General features: G+C 34.6%; 1 protein-coding gene across 30 annotated transcripts in view; it reads right to left on the bottom strand.

Moving 5' to 3' along the window:
- pHCl-1 (pH-sensitive chloride channel 1) overlaps nt 1-12,624 on the bottom strand; it is a 358,921-nt gene that overhangs the window by 26,419 nt on the left and 319,878 nt on the right. For 19 of the 30 annotated variants that reach the window (XM_073983457.1, XM_073983456.1, XM_073983472.1 and 16 more), the window contains one exon: nt 11,183-11,233. The exons of the other annotated variants lie outside the window; for them this stretch is intronic. In XM_073983457.1, coding sequence (XP_073839558.1) covers nt 11,183-11,233 — 51 coding nt within the window. The remainder of the gene's footprint in view (nt 1-11,182; nt 11,234-12,624) is intronic. 30 annotated transcript variants of the gene reach the window in all.

The raw sequence follows: 12,624 nt of genomic DNA, 5'->3' as shown, positions 1-12,624 counted from the left end.
TCCTATTTTATATAATTACACTGTGCAACACTGAAAATGCAAACAACTTCTAACGGGCATTTTCTGAAAGTACATATTGAGACTACAAAAACCTTAATTGGGTTTTGTGTTCTTAGATCGGGTTTAGATTTTATGGCCTCATCTAAACCGACCTAAAATGAGCCTTTTTCCAGTGATCGGACCTTTATCTCCGAAAGTAATAATAATTTTGCTTTGCAGTCTTCAGCAATATTGTAGCCCTAAAGTAGTAGCACTTATGTGTCAAACAGATGAACTAGGAAAAGTTGCATCTAGCGCATCAAACTCGTTAAAATATAGAAAAGTTTACATAATTTCTGAAATTCTGGTCAGTAACAACTAAACAGTTGTTAGTTGAAACAAGTATTCATTCTAAAAATTTTCCAAATAATGTGACCATCAATTCTTCAGAACATTCTGAAACTCTACAATGGTTATTTCAAGTTGTTTACGGGGTGTTTCATAACATACCTTTTACAAAACTTATTTCAAACAATGTTCACACAGGCTGTTTATTCTCATGTTGGGGATTTCAATGAATTATTGAAATATTAATTAAACTGTTGTTGAAAATTTTGCTATAAACAAGGCCATAGAGGCATTTTACAACAATATAATGTTCTGAAGATTTGTGTATTACATTCCAAAGAATATTTTCCCAAAAGGTAACATTAAGAAGAATTTAACATTTTGGGAGATGCGGTGCGAAATATACACAAATTATAGAATTTTTAGATATATTATAAAATTTGAGGCAATAAATGGAGTTTTTCGAGTTCACTATTCCTCCAAATATTTTCTTCTTGCTCTTATCTACAAGTTTGCTGCAGATGTCAAAACAAGATTCGTATTGGTTTCAGAGATACAGGCCCGATTTGTTTTAAAAATTCGATCTTTAACCATGTTTAGATGAGGCCATAAAAACCGAACCCGATCTAAGAAAACAAAACCCAAATATGGTTTTTGCCTATTGGTCCTCTACTTTCATAAAATTGTGGACAGAAGTTGTTTGCACGAGATTGGCTCTAAAATGTTGCACAGTGTTATTATTAAAGTATGTACTCCATTATGAACCTATTTTGAGAACCTGAAGAGTCAATCTATAATCAATACGGTTGAAGAGTGTGATTGATAAACATGCCTGAAATACGTAAAATAGAAATTGCATTTATATATAATTCGAATAATTTCGGTTGTAATTCGAAACATTTCAATTGTAATTTGAGAATTCCAATTTAATTTCGAATTATTTCATTTATACTTTGAGAATTGTAATGGAAATTAATTTATAATTGGAACATTTTTGTTTGTAATTTGAATTATATCATGTTTTATTCGGTTTTTTCCATTTATAGTTCGAAATATACCAATTGTAACTCGATTTTTCCCATTTGTAATTTGAATTATAACTTTAGAAATTCGAATTATTCCATTTGTAATTCGAATTATTCGATTTGTAATGTAAGTTGAAATTTGAATCAAAAATTACAACAGTTTTTAGTTCCATTGGCTTTATATTTGTTTTTTTTTTTCGAATTATAAATAAAAAGTTTTTAATTACAAATGAAATAGTTCGAATCACAATTGAACAAATTTGAATTTTAATGTGCATTCTCAAATTACAAATGAAATAATTCGAAATTCAATTGGAATCCTTAACCTACAAGTGAAATATAACAAATATCCAAGAAAAACACAAATTGCAACTGCAATTCTTCAAATTACATGTGAACATGGGAGAGGAGCTAATATAAATCTAGGACTTTGTCGTGTTTAAGCCGATCAGAACCATTCATTGGAATGTTCCGCCTTCTCCATCCACATCGAAACTCATTCTCCGTCTAAATTTTAAAGTCGATGGCAAGTAGAGGGGAGTTTGTTAGTTATTCGACTTGGCGCGTCTCCATCGGCAGACAGTTGGATGCGGATCAGAATTACAAACACAACCGCCATGGAATCCTCATCAAGGAAGATGATCTTTCATGACATCATTATCGGTGAATAATTTTTTGTTACAAAAGTGTAACCCTTTAACGTGGATCCTAAGCATGTCATTTTCACCGGCCCTACATGTTTGCGAACCATATGACATGGCGTGAGGTTTTCCTAAATAAAAACTCATAAAATATTATACTGGTATACACGGTTGTAAAAAAGTCATCACCCCATAAATAGCTGTAATCCAGATTATAGGCCCAACATTACTCCGATTTGGAAGGGCATAACCAAATGGTCATAGGGGACTTTAATGCTCAATACGATTTGTGACAATCGATTCTTTGCAATAGATTTACGTTTTGCATGGCCATTGAGGACGAATTACCGGAGGGTGTTACAGTTCTCCAGATATAACCATCGTGTCACCTGGTCTGACAAATGATGTCAAATAGCAACCCGACATTTGTCTTGAGTCAGACCATCTCCCCATTATTGTCTCCATAAATATAGCGCCGCCCTTGCGAAAGCTAATTGGCCTTATTCCGGAGAGTTAATTAATCACTGCTTCAGAGATTTCCTCAATCTTTCTGATCATTGCTTCAGCCGCTCGCTATATACCTGCTGCTCGAATAGCTGAAATCATATCAAATTTCCTATCAGATACGACGGGATTAGCAAATAAGCGTGATAAGCTTTATTGATCTAACCCTAGTGAATCAAAGTAAGGGAGCTGTCACTAGAAGTTAACAGCTTGGTCGGTGAGCATAAGCGGAACAAGGGACTAAAACATTTGAAGGTTTGCAACATTGTTGCAGGAATAGGTGAATTGTCGTCAACGGTTAAGTCACTCTTGAACCCTGGAAAGAAGGAACATAGGACATTAGTCACGTTTTGCGACGTGACATTGACTGGTCCGAAGAGCTGCTCAAGTTATTATAATCGGCAATTTGTCGACAGGTCGAAGAGAAGAGTGTTAGATTTGTTCCTGTCGAGGAGGAACCTCTACAATTTACATTGGATGCCGTTACGAATGCCATTAGGAACACTAAATCAGTCAAAGCGTTGGGACCTGATGGAATCTCTGAAACAGCTGGATGAGCCGGGAGTCGAGTATCTCATCAGAGTTCTCAACCTGTCTCGCCACCCACATCGTGCCCAAAGTCTGATAAATGGGAAGGGTGGTCCCGCTGGCAAGGACGCCAGCAAAAGTGAATCGCACAGACCGATTTCGCTTTTCGTGAGGCTTTACTCCTCCCCAGCGCCAGAAATTGCTATCCAGTTGCTGATCATCAGAATGGGTTCCGTAATCAGAACAGCACGACAACATTCAACCAGAACAAGCCTTGAGATAGGACAGTGTGTGTGGTAGTGCTCGCCTTATCAAAAGCTTCCTATATTATCTTGCACTCTAATCTGTTTGAGGACATTGAGCAGACAACCCTCTGGCCAAGCTTAAAACGTTGGTAATTATGTATACGTGTCGACGCCAGTCGTATGTGGTATTCAGGAAAAAGAAGTCCAAACCCCGTAGATTGAAACAGGGAGTTCCCAAGATGGGGTGATATCTCCGGAACTGTTTAACCTCTACCTCTCCTGTATTCCGCCCCCTGCCGACGGCATCGAGATCGTAACGTATGCGGATGATTGTACGATCCTGGCGTCAGGTACCTACCGTTATGCCATCTGTGAGAGACTGAACTCCTATTTAACCAATCTTACCACCTTTTTCCACGCTAGGAATATGCAGATATCCGCCACTAAATCTATGGCCACTCTGTTCACCACATTGACGGCACAGTACAGAAGAGAGTTCAATGTCGTGGTTGATGGTAGCAGAATTCCGACTACAAACTGCCACAACATTCTAGGGGTCACTTTCAACACTACATTCACGTCGTCCGCACATGCCGCAGCCATCTGCTACAAACTGAAATGTAGAAACAAGATCCTCAAGTCCCTAGCCGGCAGCACTTGATGTGCAGTTGAAGGAACCTTGTTTACCACATATAACGCGATAGATCGGTCTGTGGTAAGCTATGCGGCGCCAGTTTAGTCCACGAATTTATGTGGGACGCATTGGAATCAGATTCAAACTTGTCAGAATGCCGTCCTGAGAACAGTAACAGGGTGTCTCCTCAAGACTTCAGTGGACCATGACAATGAGATGCTGTCGTTGCAGTACTCGGGCGTTACCGTGAGATCCATCCCAATCAACATTCGCTGGGTGGGCCCGACACATTCGGGCACATCAAGGAGAATATCCACGATCTAGAGATAGATGTCCAACGATACAGGAGAGAACCCCTGAACTTACTCATCTAACTCCAGTGGATCTGTGGTTACATCAATCAAAGAAGCCACTTTCTTGGAACTGGAGATAAATCCAGAGCCAGATTGGGCAGAAGAACGAACATACAAACACACAACAATAAACACTGTTTGAACAACAACAACAAAAACAGCGCGCCAAGCCATCTTCACACATATTAGTCCAAGACTCAACCAGAACAAGGAGAATGTTGGAGCGCTCGACTTATCAAAAGTCTTCTATACTGTCTTGCACTCTCCCAGCAAAAATACCCCTTACAAAACCGAAATATGTGGTTATTTTTTAACCACCAAAATAAGTAGTTAAATAAGTAGCTGTTAAAAGTTTAAAATGTTGGATAATCAATTATCTTTGTGGATTCCAGTCGTATATGTAAGAAATCCAAGCTCCGTAGAGTGGAACTGGGAGTATTCCACCCTTATGAGACGACATTGGGATCGTGACTTATACGGATGATTTACGATCTTGGCATCGGGTACCTTTCCTGATGTTATTTGTGAGAGCCTGAATTTTCATTTGATAAATCTTACCACCTTTTTCACCACTTACCAAGATTTTTGGAATCATAATCGGCAGCATGTTCACGTAGTACACACATCATTTTTATTATTTCTAGACCCACATTTTTTGGCAAGTTCGACGAGCTGATGTCATCTGCAAAATCAAGGTCCTCTACACGCAGAGAAAAAAATATGATTGATCCAACAATATTCGAAGAGCAAAATATGTATTGTAAAGATATTGTTAAATTCCAAATGTAGTATTGTGATTCCAACAATTGGTTTTGTTAAATCCAAAAATAGTTTTTGTCAACTGGACAATAGTTCTCTCTTTTCTTCGACAATTTTTTCTCTTCTCTCGTTATTCGATGCCGTGTTGAAAAAAACAATTATGGTGAGTTTTGTTTGTATGACATGATGCCCTTTATCTTTGTTTTTGTGTGTATGTATACCAACAATGAGACTCTTGTTTTTATTTGTTTCTGTTTTGTTTCATTCTTCTATCTTCATTGTGCTTTGAGGTTTGGTGTTATACCGGAGTTTGTTATGGTGTTTAATTATTCCTTATGTTGTGGTGGGTGCTTGTGGCTTTTTGTTTGTCTTTGCTGTCAGCCAATGCAGCAAACCATTTATTGTGTTCATCAATGATTGCAATATTATACGCGACATTTATATCCAAGTTATGTGAAAAGTGTATATGAGAAGTATATACACTCAAATCAAAAATTTCTGGGCTGGTTTTCTGGGTTGACAATACTTTTTGTAAACAAAATTAGATTATGATAGTTCCTACAATCGGTATTGTTAACGATTTTTACAATATTGCGGAAATTCGAAAGTTGTTTTTGTTTTCTATGTTTGGAACAAAAGATGTTACTTTTGGATTTGGATTACAATGTTTGAACAAAACAAATACATTTTTGGAACCAAAACAGATATTTTTGTTCCAACAAAAGCGAAAAATATTTTTTCTCTGCGTGTAGTTTTCGATGCAAATTCCAGGCAATTCCCCTTTTCTTAATTTCAAGTTGTAGCATAATTTGATCCAACGGTACGGCGAACGATAACGGACACCCTTGTTTGACTCCTACATTTGTTTCAAATATATCGTTGGTGGTTCCGTTGTGACGCACATGTAGTTTGTTGTTTGTATACATAGCTTGTATAATGTTTATTATTTTCTGAGGTTCACCCTTCTTCTTTTATGCCGACCAAATTGCTCTTCGCCGTAAAGAGTCAAATGCCTTTTTGAATACCAAGTAAAGAGGGGATCTCCATTCAACCGACTGTTCAATTATAATACGCAGTGTATTGGTCTGGTCCACACAATTGCGATGTGGTCTGAACCCAGCTTGTTCGTCGAGTAGCGATTCTTCTACACAGTGTAGCCTGTTGTTTATGATGGTGGCTACTATTTTGTACACTGAGTTAAGCAGCGTGATGCCTCTCCAATTGTTACAATCTTTTAGGTCATTTTTTAGTGCAGTTTTATAATGCCACTATTTGTCCACTGGCTGGGAAATGTTTCGTTGGACCATGCTTCGAAAATGTGTGGGTATAATAATTCCGCCGAAGCGATTAGGTTTGACTGTAAAAGTCCCGGGGGTATTCCATCCTCCCGGCGATTTGTTAATTTTTAATTTTGTAATTACACCAGCGATCTTCTCCATCTGCGTGTTTGTTCAGCAGTGTCTGTCAAAAGGTTGCCATTTTTGTCTTTTACGGCATGGGATCGGCTTCCAGTTTTATTTGAAATTTGGTTGATAATTTGATGCAGATAATTTGATCGCTAGCCATTGACCCCAAGTATTTCCTTTTGTCATTTCTCGCAGTTCTTTTAACTTTAGGGGGGGAAAGTTTTAAACTACCAACGAAGACTAAATACCAAATTTCAGCCATTTCGGTGGAATATTGAAGACACAACCTTTAAAATACCGAAGTTCGGGAGGTACAGTTCTATGTGGCTGTATGAAGGCGTGGACTAAACCGACAAATTTCAGGTGGAAAGTTTTGCACCCCCAAAGAAGACTAAGTACCAAATTTGGTGCGATAATGAAGCTAAAACCTTGAAAATACCGAAAATCGGGTGATCCCTTTTTATAGGGGCTATATGAAAACGTGGACGGATATAGCCCATTTACAATACCAAACATCCTAGGAGTAACAAAAACTTCTATACCAAATTACAAAGCTTTATCTTAAAAATTGCGAGCTGTATTTTGATTTCAACAGACGGACGGACAGACTGACATGATTATAACGACTTAGAAGTGTACCCTGATCAAGAATATATGAGGAAAAGTCAAAATTTTTTAGTTTCCATGAAGCCAAGGTTTGCACTATTATAATACGCGAACTATTGTAGTTTACCAGTAACTATGACTATTGCTGGATTAATTTAGATGTTTTTGTACAAAGCTCAAAAATTTAGCAAAAAAATTTAATTTACGTGGTAGTTACGACCGCGTAAAGGAAAAACATAGGTAAAAACACGTTGAAGCTAAACAGGTTTTTTACATTGCTATTCGATTTCTGATTAAACCATTCAAATGAGGGACATCTGTCCAAAGTAAAAGTAGGAAAATACAAAATGAAGATTACACTTCTAATGTATCACTTTCCAAAATTTCCACTGCATCCACCTTTTATGGATGCTGACATTTTGAAGCCGGATTTCAGGTGTTTTTTGTATTTTTTATGTAACTGGGACGCGCATTCGGATATTTCGAAAAACCAATTATAGGATTAAAGAACTCGCGATTTCGCATAATCTGATATGTATATTGAGTTTGTAGCCAACACAGCAGCAGAGTAATCTACTGCCAAAGGCCAAAATTTAGTGCTATATTTTTTCTAAAAAACCTATTTTTTGGGTACAGTATTTACAATATCGTTTTGAGTGTGCTGGTACCCCGCGATATTTTAGTTTTTCGACGATCCGGATCATATGAATCAAAGATCGTAAAAATCCATCTACTAGAACGGCGGAAATGGCTACTGCAAAAATTGAAAAATTTGCGAAAAATGTTTTCCAAAATATCGCTGACTAATTCGCGTTTTATGTCGATCGTTTCCATTTCAATGATGAAAGTGAATCATCACTCGCATTTGTGCGAAAACAGCGGTTTGAAAAATTTAGTGTCATGGGAGCTGTATCCGATTTATCCAAAAAATACTGTGTGATGCTACATCCACGGTTCTTGATGGATTTTATTGAAATATGTTTAGATCGATGTATTTTTTCACGGTTGATAGTGAAATCGGATGCGCATAAAAAGTGTATGCACTTTGTGCAAAATATAAGCGTTATACAGTTTGATGCACACTAAACTGCAGACGATGCTACATCTTAGCGGCCAAAGTAAATCCTGGCAAATGTGTACAAATTAAAAGAGAAGAATTCGCTGTATTGGTAAACCGCATGCGCATCAAGTGATTTTGAGGATTTCGCAATTTACACGCATTTCAAAATGAACATTACCCGATACAATTTTATTTCAAGATTATACCCCATTTAAAGGAACCCAACATTTTTTTGAAAAATATCCATATCTTCTGCTAGATGTTAGCGTGTTTTCGAGAACTGATTAGAATAAAAAATGTAATTTATTGCGTGAAATTTAACTAAAATAGAAGAAAAACTCCGACCTATTTTTCTTACATTTTGTTCAACTAACTCACAAAATAAATTTTAATAAATATTTTCTCTTACAAAAATTTTATAAATTTCCTCAATATATTTTTTGTTTTTTGCTATAATATGCAAACCGCTAAACGGATTTGTATAGTTTTGGTTTCATTTGAATCTTCGCGATGTTTAGATTACGTACATATTTTTTATATATTTTTCAGATGCATAAACAGCTTGAATTTTATTAGAACAAGTTGTAAACTACCAATTGTTTTGAATGCTTTCCTAATTTCCGCGAAAATTTACAACTTTTTGACTAAAGTTATGGGACCTCAGTAAACATATAGTATGTAGGGAGCCCCTAATTAAGAGAGTTTCTCAATATAATGATTAGAGTCTTTTAAAGATTTTTTTCTTTTTATCAGAATTGAAACCGCTATAACTTTTGCGCGCAACAACCAAAATTAGTATCTCGAACAGATTTAAGAATGGGATTTTTTTCCCAATCTATGTACCAAAAATCGTTCATGTAGCTTAAAAAAAATTTTTTTAATTTTTTTTTATGGAAAACTAAAAAATTTTGTCTTTTCTTCATATATATACTTTATAGTGTCTCCGATAAATATTTCGATGTGTTACAAACGGACTGACAAATTTAATTATTCCCTTCATCTTTTGGTGGAGGAGTGTTATCAAGACGATGCAAGCTTCCAAAACGCCTATACACGTGTCATCTATTTTGACCACTTTTCCATAATCTAACCGATTTTTGTTGAAATTAAGATAAAATTTTCATGAGATCTGACAATAACTGAGCTATTTTGTTAATTCATCGATGATCGATGAACTAAAAGAACAAACGTTCTTTAACCCACTGGCCGTTTAAACGCCAGAAAAAATTATTCCAAAAATTGAAGTAAAACTCGGGTATTTTCGAAAGTTTTTGTGGATTTGTTTGCATTTTGTTATTGTGAGTTGTTTATAATTGCACGCTTATAAAGTTTCATTCGGCCTATGCATTTTGACGCATTTGGCTTAAAACGCAAGCAATTCAAAAAAATCGACTTTTTTAATTTTCGACTTTTGATAAAAAATTAAAATATGACATAAAAATTTAACCGTAAATTTTACATTGACATTATTTCAGGTATTTCTTAGGAATATAGTAAGAGTACTTTTTCAATCAAAAACCGAGTGATTGCCATGTAAGAATACACCTTTATTACCCTTCAAGGTTTTCGGCCCTTTAAAAGGAGGCCCGATTGTAGCAAAACTATACGTTTTAGAGAAAAAAGTTATTTTTTTTTTTAAATGTTAAAAAAGTCTCAAAAATATAATTTCCGTATAAAATATTAATTTTTCTCGCAAAATATGCTCCGCAGTAAGTGGGTTAATAGTCATTTGAGTAGGTGAATAAATATTTTTAATGTGTTAACTACATTTTAGCCAATATCATAATCGTTGTATTAATATATTGGAATGTCTTTAAGATTCACTTAAATCTAAACTTGTGATCATACTGTAATAGTGAAGTTGCGCAAACTAATAATATATAATCAAAAAATATATTACGACAATCTTTAAAAAGCCGATTACAGCAACAAATAAATACGAAGAATGACTCTCAGTTGGTGAATCAACATACAAAAAAAAAAAAAAAAAAAAAACTAAACAAACTAAAATATTATGGTAAATTTTCTAATATACTTCATCTGATTATTAATGGTTACTATAATAATTAGTATACTAGGTAAGTAATATATACACAGTCCCGTATACAGTTGCTGAAGGGAGTTTCTAAAATTATTGTGTACGATTTTGTTTCTATTCTAAAACAAATCCTATATTTATTGATTTCTTATAAGCTTTTGTTCGTGATGTTTTTGCTTTCGATTTTTTGTTTTTTGTCTTTACTATTTACACACAAAAACTTCACAATACGTTTATGTTTACGGTTACATTTAGGGTTAGCTTACGAGGCCTATACGTTTATTTATACACACGTAACATTTTTCCCAATTACAAGTGACCTTAAAGTGTGTTTTTTGGTTTGTTCAAATTTTATTTGGTATTTTGTTAATGAAAAGGATTGATGGTTAAAAATGTCTAATTGAGAAGATATTTGAAGAAAAAATTCAACTAAAAATTTACCAAAAAAAAAAAAAAACATTTTAAAAAGGCCAACGAATATTCTATTTGTCAAATAACGAATTAAACAAATTAGAAAAAATTAGAATATTTTAAAGCGTGCGTCTACGGCAGAAATTGAAAACAGGAAACGGAAATGTATAAAAATCTAAAATGAAACTAAAAATGACAACTCATTTCTTGCAATACAAGCGAAATTCACATGCCAGTTTTTGTTTTTGTTTGTTCGTTTTTCTTTTGGTTTTGTTTTGGCGAAAGATTTGCACATCAATTTGACTCATTTTACTTGAAAGTATTGGACTTTCTAATCATTATCAGATTTAAGAGCTCTAGCTGATTTGTATATTTATGTGGTGTTAGTAGAGATCATGAAACTGCTGGTGGTGGTGAGTGGGATGACGGTGTCTTACAGGAAGTAAATGTGACAATGACATTGACGATGTTGATGATGTGTGTCTGTTTTAGAGGTTAGGTTTGGTTAACAGGTGATTTTGAGTCAATTTTTTAGTTTTGTGGCCAGCCGCTCTTTACAAATTTGTGATTTTGGTCACTTTTGTTTGAATTCGGTTTAATTTTAAATACAGAGAGAGAGAGAATGTGCATGAGTTGATAGCTTACCAAAGGGCTTGCAAGAATGACTCCAATCCTGCTTAGAACCGCTGGAAGACGCTGGAAAATTTACATAAAATATTTGTTGATACTAAAACACACTTTAAGATTTGTGTAAAATAAAATAATTTTTTAAAGCTTTTGTTTTAACGTTTTGCTTTGCTTTCGCTGCTTGTTGCTGTTACTATGTATGTTTTTTTTTTCTTAAGAATTATTGTGAGCTGTTCTGTTCGATCGTTAACAATAACAATAAACATGAAACAAAAACCCGTTATATTTTCCAATTAATTAATTCAATTTGCATTAAAGAAAATTGAATTTATTACTAATAAAAAGCGTTATTTTGTTAAACAACATACGAAAGAGTTTGTTTTTTTTCTTTAGTCCGAGGTCTGTGATTCTATGTCCGTTATCAGAATTTTATGAACATTTTATGAATGACATTTGTTTTGTTAAAACCGTTTACAAGCATACACATAAATATCGTTTGCCTTTGTTAGTTTGAAGTTTGTTTATTAATAAATCACATAAATTGGGAACAATGTTAATAAGTAATAATTTTTTTAATGTTTTCGTTTTTATACTATTAAAATTGGCTATTTATTAAAGAACTACCTAAATATGAAAGTCTCTCTATACATATGTTCTTAAAAGTTTGCAATGAAATGTATGTTAAGCAGTACATTTTTTTACGTTCCGTCCAAACAATATATTTCATAAGAAAATATTATGAATCAAAAAAAATGATTATTCCTTGATATGTTCGTAATTAAAATTATATAATTCGACAACCTTATCTATTGGTTTATTGTGAAGTTGGTCCTGTATAATTCGTTTCTCAGCTACAACAATGAACGGGTAAAATTGTTTCATCGATTGGATTGGATTGTGGCATGCAGATCGATTTCATGAAAATTCACCCATGGCTTTCGTTAGCCGACATTTTTGTTAAAATAGTATTTTAGCTACAGCAACGAACTGATAAAATTTTTTCATCGGTTGGAAAATAATTGTGGCCAAAACGTGCTCAGGTGGCACGGGTTAACGTTAACCGTTCCCATAAAACTACATATATAAGGCTTTGGATAAAATAAAAAAAAAAACAAGTAAAAAAATATCAGTCGGCTTTGCCGACAGAGATATACCCCCAGCCTATGTGAATTGAAACTTTCATCGATGGACAGATCGAATGTATTTAGGCTCCATTCAGTATTTTGTGGACTTTTTTGAACTTGCCGAAGAAAATATGGATTAGGATAAAAGTTCAAAAGTGTTGCAGAGGCGAACAGACCTGAAACTGCACTTAGACACAAATGTTGAACATTTGTGGGGGAGGTACCTTAGGGTTTTTAGAAGTTAAAGTTTGGACAAAAATTTTTCAGGAGGTATCGTGCATACCATTTTAGTGACATTTTTAAATATTCGGGGCAAGTACCGGAAGTTGTGGACCG

The sequence above is a fragment of the Musca autumnalis genome, unplaced genomic scaffold (genome assembly GCF_047663935.1).
Source record: "Musca autumnalis isolate F117 unplaced genomic scaffold, ASM4766393v1 scaffold_4, whole genome shotgun sequence".
Lineage (NCBI taxonomy): Eukaryota > Metazoa > Arthropoda > Insecta > Diptera > Muscidae > Musca > Musca autumnalis.
This window is presented reverse-complemented; position numbering and strand designations above follow the sequence as displayed.